The sequence below is a fragment of the Otolemur garnettii genome, unplaced genomic scaffold (assembly GCF_000181295.1).
Source record: "Otolemur garnettii isolate 467f Iridium unplaced genomic scaffold, OtoGar3 scaffold00018, whole genome shotgun sequence".
NCBI lineage: Eukaryota > Metazoa > Chordata > Mammalia > Primates > Galagidae > Otolemur > Otolemur garnettii.
The window spans coordinates 12,560,140-12,578,447 of record NW_003852413.1 but is presented as its reverse complement, the minus strand read 5'-3'; the positions used below and the strand labels follow the sequence as shown (position 1 = coordinate 12,578,447).

The 18,308-nt window shown below is 47.3% G+C and overlaps 1 protein-coding gene across 2 annotated transcripts in view; it reads left to right on the top strand.

Annotated features, from left to right (window-relative positions):
• Window positions 1-18,308, top strand: part of ARSG (arylsulfatase G) — a 127,539-nt gene that overhangs the window by 29,524 nt on the left and 79,707 nt on the right. For both annotated transcript variants that reach the window (XM_012803202.2, XM_023511099.1), the window contains exon 2: window positions 13,869-14,571. In XM_012803202.2, coding sequence (XP_012658656.1) covers window positions 14,354-14,571 — 218 coding nt within the window. In that variant the 5' untranslated portion in view covers window positions 13,869-14,353. The remainder of the gene's footprint in view (window positions 1-13,868; window positions 14,572-18,308) is intronic.

Here is an 18,308-nt window from a genome sequence, read left to right as displayed (position 1 = left end):
GAGGGGGCCGGCCTGGCGCGCGCGCGCCGGCCCACGTGGACCGGGGCCGCGCCGGGCACGCGCCCGCCCTCCCGCCCGCTGCCTGGGCTGGGGGTCACGGAAGGTAACGGCGTCGCCATTCCCGGCCCGGCCGCCACAATCAGCAACGTCGGGGTCTTTGGCGTGACTCCCCCAGTCCCCAAATCCGGGCGCGCCTGGCTCGACCAGACCCCGGCGCTTGGCTGCAATGCGAGTAGGAGCGCGGGCGTGCATGAGAGTCCGGACGCCTGCACCTTGTGTCGGAGCGCCTGGCCGCTACCTCCCCGAATCCCCCCGGCGAGCCCATTGCCCAGCCCTGCCCCGGGTCTGAGAATCTGGGGATTTAGTGGGGAGAGGTGAAGCGCGCGCCTGCGCTGGTCCCGCGCTGCGCTCGCGGCGGCGGCTTCGCGCCCGCCCCGGGCAGAACAGGTTCCTTCCAGTTTGGGTGTGAGCTGCGCGCGCGGCGCCCGAGTTCCTCCAGCAGCGCCCACTTCCCTCAATTTCGTCAACTCGCGCACCCCCGTGGTTCCCCTTCCGGAAGTGGGGCAGAAGTGCCGCAGTGGGCCCCAGGGAGCGAGCGACCGGGCTGCTCCGGGTGCCTGGTGTCCCCCGCTTTGCTGCAGCAGCAGCAGCAACAGCATCCGCGTTGCGCGAAAGGAATGCGAACAGCAGGGCTGAGTCAGCATCCCCGGCCGGAGGCGCGCGCGCACCCTGCCCGGCGGGAGGCGACGTCGGCACAGGTGCAGTGCCGCCTTGCCGGTGGGGAGCCCTCAGTTGGGGGCCCGGAGGTTAGGGAGTCGGTGCCCCTCATCCTGAAGCCTCTGACCCCCAAGGTCACGGCGAACTAAGTGGGTGATGCACAGGAAACCTGTTATGAGCTAGCTCTTCCTGGGGACAAAGCAGACATTTCAGAGCCCGCGGGGAGCGCAAACTTGGCTTTTCGGTCGCCACCTCGCATCCCTAGGGTAAATTTGGGAACTGGGAAACAAAAGTCCTATTATTTAAAAGCCTTATACAGACTTGGGCTCTGGCTGCTCCCTTCATTGGGGTTCGGAGAACGTGGTTCTGATGTCAGAAACTCAAGAGAGCCTAGTTTGGGAGTGCGTGCACGGAGGAGGGTCGTCGCCCGGAGGAGTTGGGATCTGAATTTTAATAAAACTCCTTCTTTGCTCGTTGGTTTCTCTCACCGTTTTGGGATGGGGTTAATGCCATCCTTTGCTGTTAACTAGCTTTGGTTGGGTTAAGATGGGGAGCAGGTTCATAGGTGGAGAGTGCCCTGTTAGGGCCGGTACTATACAGCCAGGGTTCTGCTGAGTAGTTTTGCAACCTTGGAAGAGTAATTTTTTTTTTTAGAGAGTTATTTTTCAAATCTGTAAAATGGGGACTAATAATTGTATTTTCAGAGTTTAAGGGTTTAATTTATGATGTCTGTAACGTTCGGATCACAGTGATTGGCGTATGGTAAGGCCTCACTACCCGCTAGCTCTTATCTCTGTTACAATTTATGGTTTACCAAAGCCAATTAATTGCTGACTCCAGGCAGGCACTGGGGCTCACTCCTGTAATCTAAGCAATTTGGGAAGCTTGAGGCCGGAATATGAGACCAGTCTGAGCAGCATAGCCAGATCCTCCCCCACTAAAAATATTTAAAAATTAGCCCGCTGTCCGAGCACTTTGGGAGGCCCAGGCAGGTGGATTGCCTGAGCTCACGTGTTCTAGACCAGCCTGAGCAAGAGCAAGACCCCATCTCTAAAAATAGCCAGTGTTGTGGCTGGAGCTTATAGTTCCAGCTACTTGGGAGGCTGAGGCAAGAGGATTGAGCTCAAGAGTTTGAGGTTGCTGTGAGCTATGATGCTACAGCACTCTACCAAAGGTGACAAAATGAGACTCTGTCTAAAAAAAAAAAAAAAAAATTAGTGGCTACCCTGGCACCTGTCTCTAGTTGCAGCTACTTGGGAGGCAGAGGCAGGAGGAACGCTTAAACCTAGTTTGATGTTGCAGTGAGCTATGATTGTGACACTGCACTCAAGCTTCAGTGACAAAGAAGGCCCTCAACTCAAAAAGCCATGCCTCCAGCACATGCCCTGCCAGAGGTCCTAATTCAAGTTCTTCAGAGAATCTACATGGAATGATATTTAGAAACTGATTTTAATGACTCTAATGAAATCACTTAATGCTAAAGCACGACCACCTATAAGCATAATCTTTGGTATTTAGCATCTTACACTTTCATGTTTAGCACCTGTCACTGGGCTCAGTATGGAAAGGTCATAGGTAACAGTGACATATTGTGGACTGTATTGTCTTAGAGGTCTAAAGGTGCAACCCATCTAAGCAGGTCATATAACATTTCAGTATTTTAAAAATTAGACAAATAATGCCTAAAGCCTTACAGGTGAATGAATGATTCTAAAACTTGCATCTGACTGTTTCATAAGTGAAATTTGGCTGTTTTTTTGAGTGGGGGGATCATTGTAATAATAATGCATTATTATCATTGTTATCATTGATATTACTCTTAATCTTTGTTAAAGTTATATTTTTTCATGTTTGCTTTTTCCTAACACTGTATTAAGCATCATGCATGATCTGATTTTAACCCCCTCAGCAACCTTCTGCATGTGAATCTCATCCCCATTTTACAGATGAGGAAAGTCAAGGCACTGAGCATGGGAGGGATTAGCCCAAAGTTACACCAAATTTATAGATATACACAGGCCCTTTTTGCCACTAGAGATCATCTGAGGTTGATGCTTGCCATCTATGTTTGAAAAGTGGAGAGGTTACTGGAAACCCAGCCTCAGTGCAGGCTCCTTAGCCACAAACCGATGACTTTTGCCCACTCTGGTTAAGGGCTGGCTTCACCTTGTTCCCTCAATCCTAGTGAGACCAAGCGTGAAAACCCCTGCTTTCTTAAATTCTCCGTGGAAAGCACTGCATTACCATGCTAGGCAAACCCCCCCAAACAAAACTAACTCTGTTTAGTTCTAAATAAGAACAAAAGAACCTTTGGAGTCTGGAGAACAGGACCAAAAAGAAAAAAAAAATCACTAAATTAAGTTAAGGTCTCAGTTTCCCTCTTAGCCGCTCCTGTTCTGTCTGTCATAATCCAAGGTGCTCTGCCCTCCAGCCTTTCCTTTCCAGTGGCCAAAGCTATAAAGATGCTCTTCAAAAGTCCCCCCAATATCTTCTTGGGAAAAAAATTGGCTTCTCAGAGCTGTCCCCAGGTCTCTCCCTCTAGCCCTCTAGCTTCGGGTCATTTGCATGAGAACGGATTCCTTTGTGCAAAGTTGGCCTGCCTGTTCTCCGACCATGCTTATAATCCTTGAAGTCTTCGTGTTGGGTTGCTAGGCAGATATGACCGTGGCTTGCAAATAAGTTCACTGCATTTACCAGTCTGTGAGAACTTCAACTTGGGTAAGTAGATTGAAAGGAATCTCAGAGGGGAGGGTCCTGCAAGTCTTCTTTGGGGAGATGCATCATCAGAGCAACCACCACAGCGGGGGAGTAGATGAGGGTGGCCTGGGTCACCCACCCACCCTTCCACTCCTGCCGTCTCTGTTGCACCTGCTCTGCTCCCACCTAGCGGCCTATGTTCTGGGTGAGCGGCTTGTATTCCACTGGGGCAAATTCTTGCTTTGAAACTTTAGTATCTGTGTCTCCAGTTGGCAGAGAACCTCACAGACTCTGCCATCTAGGAACCTTTTCCGTGAACCTGTAGTCCAGGTGGTTGTGCTGGGTTTATCTTGTGGCTTGGAGCCCTCCCCACAGCCCACGTCTCTGTTTGACAGTTTGTAGGGAGGCAGGGCCCTTCAGTTGGAGAATGAGTGCTCCTAGGGGGATTTTAAAAGGTGTCAAAGGGTTCTGAAGTGCAGAGAGTTAGGGTCATAATAATTCTGCTTTAGGGTTGTGTGGGGTTAGTGCCTCAGCACAGTCAGGCTCTGTAAATCCTGGTGACTTCTTCAGCCTGTGACCACTGGGGGGATTGAGGAGTAGAGACTGGGGAAGCCTAGAACAGGCAGGGCAGACTTTAGAAGGACTGGCAAGGGGCTGTTAAGGGAAGAGAGGAATGCACAGCATGGGAGGAAGGCAGGAGGTGGGTTAGGGCATGCTGTATGTACTTGGGGAGAGTGGGGGCACCTTCCCACCTGTGCCTGTGGGAGCCTGTGGTGATTTGACTTCTCTCACGCCTGGCTTCCATTTGGTGCAGTGTCGATGTATGACTAGCTGTGTCTTATTAACTCGGGAGTAACTTCTACTTGATTTCAACACTGAATTTTGTTCCCAGACTTCTCAGTCTTCATAGTTGACTGCTCCTGTAGTTTTGCCATCCTCTCACTACTTAAAAATTTAAAACAACAACCAAAAATGGTGTAGCCATAGGGAGGCCTCTGGAAAGTGTCTCAATCCTGTTCGGAAGAGTCCTGAAAAAACAAACAAAACACCAAATTCTTAGAACAAAGTCACTTTAATCACTTGTGAGTTAGGGGTAAATGCATGTCATGTTAAGCTTTACATGATGACATGACTGTGGGTCATGAGATCTGATTGGAAATGCTGGAAAGGGCCATGTATGGGACCTCTGGGTTTAGCCCCCAATGACATTAAGTTTCCTTCTAGACAGTGGTGGGAATGGCTCTACCTGCCATGTTCCTCAAGGCCAAAGGAATAAAAAACCTGCTCTCCTACTCTGTTTCTTGCCTAGAGGGAGATGCTGGCTTTCTCTATCTTGTCTAAACACGCACTGCCTGTCCTGGCTTCTGGGTTCCCTGGAACAATACGCAATGTTAAGCGTCTGTTTTAACCCTTTGGGGTTAAAAGTGCTTTCCTGCATTTTCAGGACTGTGTTGCCGAAAAGGAGCAAGGAGGGGCCCCACCCTGCTGTGGACAGTGAAGGGCTCCTTAGGTGAGCTCGCTAGAGATACCCGCAGGGCTGGGTCCAGGGAGCCTCTAGCCTCGCCTTCCGTGCCCCTCGTTCATCTGTCCAAGTGGCCTCTGTTCATCCACACCCCACTCTTGAGCATTGATGAGTGCACTCACCTCCTGGCCCACAAAACCACGCTCCAGAGGATGTGGTTCCTTCTCTCAAAGTGTTTGAATTCTAGTTTGGAAGACAGGACACACGTGTGATCATTACCTAAAGTGGTATTTCAACGAGTGCAGTTTTACAAGTGAGGGTTGCACATGAGTGTCTCTGAGGAAGGGGAATTTGAGAAGGTTGTCTGAGGTTAGGAAAGTGATGTGATGAAGCTGGGCTTCCCAGGCGGGGCGTGGACGTGCACTTACATGTACTCATTCAGCCAATTTTTCCTGAACACCCTCCGGGCAAGTTACCAGAATCATGCAGTGCATAAAACATACAGAATGTCCCTGCCTTTATGGAGTTTCCACCTAGATTTATGGATTTTTCTTGCTAGGGCACCTAGCTAGCCAAGTGTCATGGACAAATAGTTCTCTTGACTGCTTCTCTGATGTTGAAATGTAATTTCCAATTTCAGTTAGCATCAACAAAGGGGAGATTCCTCTCCCACCCACCCCACGTCTTGACCTCACATTGTTATATTGTCCAGATTTGCTGGAAGGCAGCATACTCCAAGGATGCCAGCTGTCACCAGAGTCTGCCCAGCCAAAGGGACATGGCTCAGGTCAGCCAGGATGGCACAGCCAGCCACAAGATTGTGTAACAAGGAACTATAGTTTGCAACTTGGACAATGCAAACTGGAATGACTCATTATCTGTAAGCTTCTACCTTCTCGGGGTTCAGAATCCCGGCATCAGAGTATGCTGATAAACAGTCCTGGCAGACTCAGCCAATAGCTGCAGGGAGTCTGGATTTCACCATCTATACTCAGAATAAGTTGTCTGATACTACTTTTCGCCTAGCATGTTTTCAAAGTTTTCTTTTAGTTGTTACCTCTTTATTCTTTATGTGGTCTGACACCTGGAATCCTGGCACTTTGGGAAGCTGAGGCGAGAGGATTGCTTGAGGCCAGGAGTTGGAGACTCCTGAACAAGGTAGCAAGACCCCATCTTTATAAAAACAGCATGCACCTGTACTTCCAAGAGGATTGTTCAAGCCCATGAGTCTGAGGTTGCAGTGAGCTATGATGATGCCCCTATGCTCCAGCCCCAGCAGCAGATCGAGACCAGTTATGGGTCACAAAGTCTAATAGGAAATGACGGAGGAAAAATCCAGTTGAGGTATGGAATAACAGTAGCCAACATTTCTGAGCACTTAGAGCTTTTGTTGGAGTATTTCACTGTGTTTGGGGTTGAGGTAGTTTACTATGGCTCTATTTTTCAGGTAGGTGAGGAAACCGAGGCACAGAGAGAGATTCAGTAACTTATCCAAGTTCACAGCTAGCAGATGACTCTGCTTAATTCTGGATACACATTATCTTGGAAACGGGCCAACACCGCTTGCAGCTGCCAAGTAACTGCTTTACTAAGTGTTTTCCCCTTCAAGTTTTGGTCTCACTCCACCTCAGCCTTAACCTCTGTGGTTCTCAGATAAACTTTAGTGAGAATCTGACTTAGTGTGCTTAGGTGCAGTAATAAAATACCGCAGACTGTGTGGCTTAAACAAAAGACGTTTATTTGTCACAGTTCTGGAGGTTAGGAAATCTAAGATCACAATGCCAGCTGATTTGGTTCCTGATGAGGGCTCTCTTCCTAACTTGCAGACAGCCACCTTCTTCTGTATCCTCACATGGTGGAGAAAGAGAAAGAGCAAGGTCTCTGGTGCTTCTTGTAAGGGCACTAATCCCATCCTGAGGGCCCCACTCTCAAGACCCAATCTAAATCTAATCACCTCCCAAAGTCCTATCTCTGGATACCATCATGTTGGGAGTTAGGGCTTTGACACGCAGAGTTGGGTGTAGAAACAGTCTGTAACAGAATCTAACATATTCTCACTTATTTCTACATATTTCACTGTAGAAATAGAATGGGTTGAGGGTGAGGATAAATCCACAAAAATAGAAAAGATGGTATGTAGCACTTAAGCGAAAGTTCCCTGTTCTTATACAAAAATGACAAAGAAAAAATAATAAAACTTTGACACTGGAATCACGGATCAGGCTTAACATGACAAGGAGAAAGATAAGATGTATGAAGTAGGCCTGCCAAAAGAACCCAGCCTGGAGCTGAGCGTGTCTCCAGATCCACAAACCAGTTGGCAGGGAAAACAAGGGGGCCAGGGACCATTTTAAATGACAGCCTGGGGAATGCAGTCAGCTAAATCCACAATCTGGGAGATTTTATAAGGCAAACAACCCAATTTATTTACAGATTTATTGCAGAGAAAAAGAAAATTGTAAATGAAAAAAGATGAGACATATGAACCAAACGCAGCACGTGGGGGACTTTGTTTGAACCCTAATTAGAAGAAACTGTAAAAAAAAAAAAATTGATAACACGATGGAGGATAGTCAAACACTGATTAGGTTTTTTCTGATTGGATTTTTTTTTTTTTTAGAGACAGTCTCACTTTATCACCCTCTGTAGAGTGCTGTGGCATCACAGCTCACAGCAATGAGACAGAGTCTCACTCTGTCGTGGGGTTAGCCTAGCTCACAGCAACCTCAAACTCCTGGGGTCAAGCCATCCTCCTGCCTCAGCCTCCAGAATAACTGGAACTACATGTTCTCAGCAAAATACCTGGCTGGTTTTTCTATTTTTAGTAGAGACAAGGTCCTGCTCTTGCTCAGGCCTATCTGAACCCAAGTGATCTTCCTGCGTTTGCCTCCCAGAGTGCTGGAATTTATAGGCACCAACCATAGTGCCCTGCCCTATTTAGATTTTTGATGATACTAATGAATAATTTTTAAAAGGAGGGTATTAATGGAGTGGTAATGATATTTTAAGAGATTTATTGTCTTTTAGAGGGCCATACACAAATATTCATAGAACACTTACATGATATCTGTGGTTTACTTTAAAATAATTCAGTATATATGGAAGGGGAGGCAGAGGGAAGACCACAGGAAATGACCAGACGGCTGGCCATGTGTTGGGAATTAATTGTTGAATCTAGATGTAGGTAGGTTGAGTTTCTCAACTTTTGTATGTTTGACAACTTCCATAATAAAATGCTTAACAAGCAATAAGGAAATACAGCGTTGTAAAAAGTCCTTCAGAATTTGGGAAATAGGCTTTCAGGAAGTGGATTTCAGATAGTTGGCCTTGAACTCTTTTGTTTGAACCACTCAATGTCTGTCCTCCCATGTGGACAGACAGAAAGATGCTGTTCGCAGGTCTGTCTGTTCTCTGCTTTTCTAATCTGTGCCCCAGGACCCAGATAATATTTCCTCAGGCCTACTGGGTTTTCAGAGGCATGGCACGATGCCACCTAGGATGTCTCAAACTGGCACCTGCAACATCATGACTTCCCTCTGTGACAGCGTCAACAGGTGGTTCCAGCCTAAAACCAGGCAGGATGTCATATGCCCCTTGTGGTGGGTTTCCTGGCATCGTTGGGTCCATAAAGTGATATTCCCCAAAACTGGGTCTGCCTTGAAGTCTCCAAGATTTCTTTTTTGTTTTTTTTGAGACAGAGTCTTTGTTGCCCTCAGTAGAGCACTGTGGTGTCCTAGCTCACAGCAACCTCAAACTCTTGGGCTCAAGCAATCGTTTTGTCTTAGCCTCCTGAGTAGCTGGGACTACAGGCACCCACCACAATGCCTGGCTATTTTTACAAACTGTGTCTTTAGAACCAGTGCTCTATGCCCACCTTGGCCTCTCAGAGGGCGTGAACCACCACACCACCTCCTATTTTTTTTTTTAAGCTTTTAAATTATCTAAATGGTATTGTTCTCCCAGCCTAGATGGAGGCATTCAGTCAAAGATGACTTTTGCACCCTCTGTTGAGCTAAGACTATGCCTTTGCCCTCATACTCTAAGAAAGCAATCTTTGCGAATTGGGGCAGCTCCAGAATGACACGTTGGGGGTCTCAGGGTAAAATGGGTGGGGGGGGGTTGTGAGGATGTGTTTTACATGTAGCTCTTATAATAAATACATTAGTCCTGACTGCAGCGGTAACTGAGTTTCCCTCTCTACCTGGACTTGAACTAGGGTGAGACAAAATTTAAGGAGGTGTTTGCTGCCTGGGTCTGCAAGTGCAGGGTGGCCTCCTGAAGAGTACTGCCTCCTTAAATTTTGTGCCCTAGCATCTTCCCTTGTCTCATTCTCACCTTAGCACTACTTCTCACCTGGACTCACCTGGCCTGATGCAATGGACTCCTAACTTCTCCGCCTCTCCATTACCTGCTGCCTGGCCTCAGACATTGTGTATTCTGGAACATGTTAAAGTCAGATCTTGCCACGGTTGCTCAATCCTTCCTCTGGCGTCCTATTGCATGCAGCAAGAGCTTCCCATTTCCTCTCTGAAGACTCTGCCTAATCCGTGCCCCTCCTCCTGCTGCTACTTCTCCAGTAGCTTCTTTTTGTTTCTTTTTTGGAGACAGAGTTTCACTCTGTCACCCTGGCTAGAGTGCAGTGGTGTCACCATAGCTCACTGCAATGCAAAATTCCTGGGCTCACACAATCCTCCTGCCTCAGCCTCCCGATTAGCTGGGACTACATACAAGGGCTTACCACTGTCCCTGGATACCAGTGGCTTCTTTGATGCTCTTCACATGTGCCAGACCTTGGCCTTTGCTGAAGTCTCCAGCTTCCCTGCAGGGCATCCTGATAGCCAGCTATATGGCTTCCTCCCTTAACTCCTACAGATCCTTGCCCAGACATCACTTTCTCTGTGACATTTTTCCTTGCCACTCTCTTTAACTTTGTACCTACCCATTCCCCACAGGCCTCATCTTCTTCCTGTTTTGATTTTCTTTTTCTTTTTTCTTTTTTTTGAAACACAGTCTTACTCTGTCACCCTGGATAGAGTGCCATGGCATCACTATAGCTCACAGCAACCTCAAACTCCTGGGTTCAAGCGAGCCTCTTGCCTTAGCCTCCCCAAGTAGCTGAGACTACAGGTTCCTCCCACAATGCCTGGCTAGTTTTTCTGTTTTTAGGAAAGACAGGGTCTCGATCTTTCTCAGAGTGGTCTCAAACTCCCGAGTTCAAGCATTCCACCCGCCTCGGCCTCCCAGAGTGCTAGGATTACAGGTGTGAGCCACCGCACCGGGCCATGAGTTTCTATGGTGTTTACATTTTACTGATTTCATGTCTCCTACCTCCTACCCCACCCTGTCACCACAAAGTAACTGGTGTGAGGGCAGGGAATTTTGTGTGTTCCATTCGTGGCTGTAGACACTGCCCCGTTTGAGACTATCACTCAGTGTACATTTGGTGGACAAATGACTGCATGCATGGGGGAATCGTTTCAGACCCCACGTGGGCCCCTCCTGGCAGCCCTGCATGACTCTCTGCCTCCAGCAGGCACACACGCTGTAGTCTGATTTGACAGGTACAACAACAGCCCTCTGCAACCAGAGACCCACTCCCCCTGCTTCTTTGTCTTTTTTGGCCTCAGCTCATCTGAAGCTTTTGTCTCTGGAAAACCAACAGAGCCCTCTGCCAGAAAGGTCTGCCTGACCTTGTTATTTCAGCTGTTTTCAAGGTTCTCTAGGAGGATGCTTGGCCACAGAGAGACCCCTGGGACCCAGGGTCAGGTGATGGAGCGAGCGGCTCAGGAAGCCCAAGGACTTCCAGCTCGGGCGTATTCAGACCCGGCTCAGCGGATCTTCAGGTTGCCTCATCCCGTTCACCCCTCGCCCTTCTGGCCTGTTGGTCATTCGGGCGTTCCCTTGTACCCTCACTCACAACCAAGCCTGGAACATGAAGGGAGGGCAAACTGCAGCATATGGAGCAGGCTGCATTGAGATGGGGGTTGTGAAGGAGAACATGAATGTCAGCAAGGCTGATTACCAAGTCAAGTTCCCTCGACTCCTGCCTGGGGAGCATTGAGACGCGGGGAGCTGCCTGTACTTGTGCTCTGATCAGACAGATGGGCCTTCGCGGTGGGATTTATTGAGTAAAGGGCCAAGTACCTTCCCCCCTGGTGGAAGGCTGGGTGAATGCTTCATTTGGCAAAGATTTCCCCCTTTCTTCATAGCCAGGAGACAGCTCTGTGCATGCGGCTCACCTCTCCTTTCTGAGAATGATAAGTAAAGACAAATTTGGGAAAGTGACATCAGATATCGTCAAAGGGCAGCAAGTGGGGCCAATTTCTTTAGGGGATCCAAGCTCAGAGTTTGAGCTCAGCTCTCCATCCACATCCTTGCCCAAGAGTCCATGCTTTGAATGTCTGGTTAGCCTTTTGGGGGACAGGACGCAGTGTCTCCCTGGAGGGGTGGGTGTGCGGCTCACCTCTCCTTTCTGAGAATGATAAGTAAAGACAAATTTGGGAAAGTGACATCAGATATCGTCAAAGGGCAGCAAGTGGGGCCAATTTCTTTAGGGGATCCAAGCTCAGAGTTTGAGCTCAGCTCTCCATCCACATCCTTGCCCAAGAGTCCATGCTTTGAATGTCTGGTTAGCCTTTTGGGGGACAGGACGCAGTGTCTCCCTGGAGGGGTGGGTGTGAAGCATAATGCAATGGCGTGCTGGCTAACTTAGCTTCTCTCCATTCTATGAAAACTTTTAAGTGTTAATGATTCTCTTTGAAAATCCTCAAAGGAATGTTCGATTACAGAACTCTGCAGAAATACAATCTGTTTATTTATGTTCCCACCTTAATTTTAGCTTCTTTTCTTAAGTGAATTTTTTCCCCCTGAGGTCTTGTAGTATGGGTCATTCCAAAATGGATTACTGACCAAGAATGAGCCTGCTCTAGTGTTCCAAGCTAAGTAGCTTTGAGAAGAAAAGTTCCCCCGTGTGTGGCTCATGGTCACACGCCAATAGAAAGAACTGGGACTCAACCAGCAGGTCAACAAAGGTTTGTTCAACACCCTCCTCGTGCAAAGGCGCTTTCTTCTAGAAAGGGAGAAGTCTTTGGGGCCTCAAGATCAACAAATACCAGTTGAATCTAATTGAATTTGAAATAATAACTCTCCTTTTGGAAAACGGAAGAATTTGCATTTCTGAACAATAGATTCATTGGCCTGCAGATGACCATGACTGTTTACTTGGACTTTCTTTTGCTTTGATTTAAGTGTGTATCTGACGGACTTTTTCATTTTTATCTAAGTCTTCCAGAATTTATATACCTCCAACTACCCTCAGCCACTCGGATGACCATGGACTTGGCTGATAGGGACACGCAGTGGTCCTAGTAGCCTCTTTAATATGTTACAAATTGATTCTCCTTTAATCCCCTGCATGGGTTGGGTGTACAAGTGAAGTTTTTTATTCAGTCTAGAATTTCAACTTTGTGTCTCCTTATTAAACTTGCAAATTTAGGGCTTTTAAGGAAACCAGCAGTAATATGGTTTTACTCTCCACTCCATTTGCAACCTGAAACTTAAAGTATAACCTTGGGTTCCTGTCTTTTAAAACCCAATCTGATATGTTGCTTTCTGTTTGTCTGCTGAAGCTGAGTCATCGCTAGTTGGGTTTAAACAGTTTCCTTTTTCCTCTAGGACCAGACTCATGATGCTTTTGGTTTCTAGTATCTAACTGCTCAAGGTGTGAGCGGTATGGGCCTCACCTGGGCTGGTTAAAACCAGATTCCAGGCCCCAGCCTTACCGAATCTGTATTTTAAGAAATGAAATCCCCGGCTAACTCATATATACGTCCACCTCTGAGAAGTACCAGTCAAATGTGTCTTTAGATTTCTTACTTAAAAATTACATGGTCAGGATGTTAAAGGGACACATTTCCATTAAAAAAATCTGTTTTGAAATCTTTTTCTAACATTTTATTATGAAAATTATAAATATGCAGCAAAACTGAAAGAATTCCAGCTGGCATGGAACCCAGGAGTTCAAGACCAGGCTGGGCAACATAGTGAGAGGTAGGAGGATCTCTTAAGCCTAGGAGTTCGAGACCAGGCTGGGCAACATAGTGAGACCCCATCTCTATAAAAAATTTAAAAAATGAGGGCAGTGCCTGTGGCTCAGTGGGTAGGGATTCAGCCCCATATACTGAGAGTGGTGGCTTCAAACCCAGCCCCAGCCAAACTGCAACAACAACAAAATAGCCGGGTTTTTTGGTGGACGCCTGTAGTCTCAGCTATTCTGGAGGCTGAGGCGAGAGAATCGCCTAAGCCCAAGAGCTGGAGTTGCTGTGAGCTCTGACGCCATGGTACTCTACCAAGGGCAATAAAGTGAGACTCTGTCTCTACAAAAAAAAAAAATTAAAAAAATGAAAGAGTTCTCCAGTGAGCACCTATATATTCCCTACCTAGATTCTATTATTAACTTATTTTTTTATAATTCCTTTCCTCCCCCCCCCCCCGCCAGTAATTTCTATCAAGCATTTTATAGAGGAATGTTAGGTTATAGCATGACTGTTAACAAAGAATTGTGTCTTGGTAATAAGAAGAATTTCTTCTTGGATTTCTTTGAGAACTCTCAATAGGTTTGATAAAAGCACAAATAATTTAGAAATTTCCTGTGAATCAGAAGAGTGTGGGGGCAAAGGTGGGTAAGCAGATTTGGGGGCCATTCCTTGTTCCTTTAGTGTTCTAGGCCTCCGAGTCCCCGTCTATAGAGCGAGTGGGTTGAGAGAGATCATCTCTGATGTGGCTTCCAACCCTGTGACCATCGGTCTATTGCAAATATTATTATCACCACTATTATTTTTCAGGTGGAGAAACTGATGAACCAGTTAAATATTCGAATAAAAAGGAAAACATCTGTTGGCATGGAAAAGTGATTATTTCCTAAGCTACTGAGTAAAACACAGCTGCACTGGCGATTTTAACTCTGTTTTCTTGTCAATTTCTGTTCTTTCAGGGAACTTTACAGAAACATGAAGCCCTCAACCATCTGGAGCCCAGAAACTGAACTTGGGGCTGACTGCGGCTTCTAGAATATCCAGGTGTTCTGCAGATGCGCGAATCCAGCCTGTAGTCACCAGATGGAGTCCCAAACAGATGTGGAGCTCGTGCTATGGCTCTAACACTCCTGATACAGATGGTCACTTTCTAGGTGTCAAAGGCACTGAATGTCGAGCATAACCCGTCCCCTGACTGTGAGCCGGGACGGGGAAACTGACTACAGATGATGAAGCCAAGTTAGGAGTTGCAAGGCTCCTGACTGTCTTGAGTTAGGATTCCAGATGGGGCTCTTATTTGTGTAGTCCCCATCACCCTTGCAGCCATTGTCACCACCACTACCACTAACGCCATCCCTACTCCCCAGGGACTTCCTGCTTTGAAAGTGAACAGAAAAGGAGCCCTTGGAAAAGTCTCAACAATTGGGATCCTACCGTCACCACCATGGGCTGGCTTTTCTTAAAGGTCTTGTTGGTGGGAGTGAGTTTGTCAGGATTTCTTTATCCTTTTGTGGATTTTTATACCAGTGGGAAAACAAGAGGCCAGAAACCGAATTTCGTGATCATTTTGGCCGATGACATGGGGTGGGGTGACCTGGGAGCAAACTGGGCAGGAAGAAAGTTCACTCCCAACCTCGATAAGATGGCTTCGGAAGGAATGAGGTAAGTCTTGAGGATGCCAAACAGGTGTCTCTCGGGATGTCTTACCCTAATCCATGTGGTAGGGGTAGTGTAAAGCACCCAAGGAGCAACTGATGGATCCCTGCTAATTTCATTCATATATTAATTGATTTGGTTTGAAGGCCGTAGAGCACCATGAGAAAAATCTATCTGTCCATCCATCCATCCATCCATCCAGCTATCCATCCTCTGTCCATCCATCCATTCATTCATTTATACATCACCTGCCATCCATTTATCAATCCACCTGTCCATCCATCTATCCATCCATCTGATGACAAAAATTATGTGTGGTGGGAATACATAGAGGTGAGCAAGGTAAAAATCCTTTCCCTCAAGTAACTAATTGTTTGGCAGAGGAGATAGGTTAAAAGGGAAGTAAGAAATATAAGCAAGATGTCCCTGGGCCTGCATCAGGAGTTTTGGAAGTTCAGAGAGAAGTTTGGAACCCGGCCTGGGAGTTCAAGGGAGAAGATGCCCTGTGAAGAGCAACTAAGAGTTTGGGAGGCCCAGAGACTTATTTAAGAGAGAAGTGACTTACATCTAAGACATAATTAACTCTAAGGGTCTGTAAAAGGGGAGTGGCGTGTGGTCTGATGGGTCCACGTGTTTATAAGATAGCCATCGCAGATTTTTGTTATGCCACTTAGATGGAGAACAGGTGTCAGCGCTTCCAGACGTTTGGGTTAATGTTGGTCTGATTGGTCAGCTTGGATCCTGTCTGTGCTGGGTTAAACTCCTCCAGTTGGCTCGGTGGGAATCCTTCCAGCTAGTTGCTTAGGAGAATGCCCAGGGCATCTTCACAGAGTTTCAATCGCTTGCATCCTCGAGCTTGGAGCTTTCCCCCGAGGTATGTGAGACCTTGGGTGGGGGTCCCTGCATCTGGTCTCACCCACTCCAATTCTTCCTCCTCAGCTCTGCCAAGGCGAACTTTGTAGAAACACACTTCTACTTCCAGTCCTTCAGAGGCATTTTGTGGCCCTCAGGAAAAAATCTAAGCTCTGTCCTGCATCTGACAAACTGGTTTTCCTGTCACCCCTTCTCTCTTGCCGCCGTCTTCACCTCTCGCCTCTGCCTGTGTGGGTCTCATGTGAGTTCCTCCTGGTGCGTCTCCCCTTCCTCCGTGTAAGTGGCTCCGACTCACTGTTTAGGTCTCAATTCTACACGAGGGCTGCAGGAAAGGTTTCTCGGATGCCACACGTGTTCCCTGTCATCTTCTTTGCTGCTTTCAAGGGTGATTGTTTAATCATCTGGGCTGGCTGTGTTGGGTTGAATAGCACCCTCCCCCAATGCATGTCCACCCTCAATGGGTCATTGAGGTCTTTGGTTACTGGGTCTTTGCAAATGTTATTAGTGAAGGATCTTCATGATGTTATGGTGTTGGGTGGGACCTAAGTCCAGTGGCGAGTGTCCTTGTAAGAGAGACACACATGGAAGGAAACGTGAGGATAGAGGCAGAAATTGGAGAGAGGCATCCATAAGCCAAGAACTGTAAGGACAGGCAGCACCCAGCAGGGGAGGAGGTGGCGGGCAGCCGATTCTCCCTGAGAGCCTGCAGAAGGACCAGCCTGCTGGCCACTTGGTTTCAGACCTTCAGCCCCCTGAAGTGTTTTAAGCCACTCAGTTTATGATAAAATGTTATGACAGCCACAGAAAACTCCTACACTTCCTGTTTCGCTCTGAACTGGAGGAAGAAAACGGCCCTCTTCTTCCTCATTTTTGCTCCCAGCATGTTGTACAGCACAGCGCACGGCACATAGAGAACAAATAAGTATTTGTTCAGCAATCAGTGGGGCTTTAGGAGCTCCAAATGCCCGGAAGTGGCATCCCAAATTTTGCACATAGAATTTTTTTCCCCCTTGTGGGGAAAGAGCTAATACATACGTCGCCTCTGCCAGATCCCCAGGAGGACTTGGACTGCCAAATGCTGAAGGACTTCTGCTTTCAATGTCTAGTGGGTTTGTGGGGAAATCTTTGGCTTGCTATTGACCCTCAGATTTGTGAGGCCTGCACGATTTCCTCCTGAGCCGTCCCTGCCAGTGCACGGATTCTGGCATGTCCTGGGTCAGATGCGAACAGAGCTGGGTGGTTCTTCTATTTTTCCTTCCCTGTATGGAAGTATTCTCTCCATCCGAGCCTTGTGACAGTGGCCAGGTGGACGGCCCACTGGCCTGAGGTCGATGGCTGTTCATTCTGTGCTTTGTTGACAGGAAAGCCGAACTTCCTGTGAGGCCGAGAATGGATTCATTGCCGGCATGTCCCCTGCCTACTCACCGCCAGTGGGGAACCGTGACTTTCAGACGTGAGCTCTTATTGCCAAACTCGGCCTGGCTAGCGGTGACTTGACAAAGTGTCTTTTCTATTTTCTACTTTCTATTAGTGTATTAGTTTCCTAGGACCACTGGAACAAATGACTACAAACCAAGTGGGCTTGAAACTGCATTAACCTGTCCTTCCACAGTTCAGGAGGCCCCAAGTCCAAGGTCAAGGTGTCAGCAAAATTGGCGCCATTTGGAAGCTCCAAGGGAGAGTCTGTTCTCTGCCTCCCTCCTGGCTTCTGGTACCTTCTGACAACTCGTGGTGTTCTTGGCTTGCAGACTCTGTTCTCTGCTTCAGTTGTTACGTGGTGTTCTTCTGTGCCTGTGTCCAAACTTCCTTTCTCAGTAGAGATACCAGTCACTGGATTAAGACCCACCCTAACTGCCTGAGCTCAGGAGCGCAGCACCAGCCTGAGCCAGAGTGAGACCCTGTCTCTAAAAATAGGTGGGTGTTGTGGCAGGTGCCTGTAGGCACAGCTACTTGGGAGACTGAGGCAAGAGGGTGGCTTGAGCCCAAGCGTTTGAAGTTGTTTCCTCAAATGCCACGGCACTCTACCGGGGCGACTGAGTGAGACTCTGTCTCAAAAAAAACAAAAAGAATAAAGAAAGCACCACCCTAATTCAGTATGGGCTCATCTGCAAAGACCTTATTTCCAAATAAGGTCACATACACAGATTCTGGCTTGAGATGAAATTTAGAGGAACCTTATTCAACCCAGTGCAATTAACAGTGCAATTTGCCCTGGTTATATGACATATCTCTCTCTCCTGCCTCCAACAGCACTGTCCAGGTGTTCATTTGGGGTTTGTTGCATTGATGGCTGAATCCCAGCTCTGCCCCTTTCTATTCGTGTGACCCTGAGCAAGCTGTGTCATTCATCAGAGCTTTCCTTTCCTCTGTTGTAAATGGGGATGGTGATAGCACCCATATCGCATGGTGTGTGGTGAGGGTTAAATAGGGTGACCAGACATCCCGATTTTCAACAGTTTGTCCCGCGTCCCGCAGCATTTTAAAAAAGTCCCAATTTTTGGAAATAATGCACGAACAGGCGGGAGAACAAGAAATATACAGTTTTCGACTGCCATGTGGCTATTTCGCCAGAATATGAGTTTTATATTATTTTTGTTAATTTTATAATGTTAAACTGTAATAATAATAAATAATTGCTGAGAAGTGATTATGGAGAACTGCTTATCAAAGTTTGCGTTGTTGTCAGGCCCTGCCCTGCCCCCCCATGTTGTCCTGCCTTCCTGCCTTACTGATGTTAAAATCTGGTCACCCTAGGGTTAAATTAAGTCAGACATGTAAGCAATTAGCATACAGTCTGGCATACAGTAGATGGAGAGATGTGTTGTCTATGGTTATTTTGTTATTCTTATTAGACATAATCTCCATTTGAA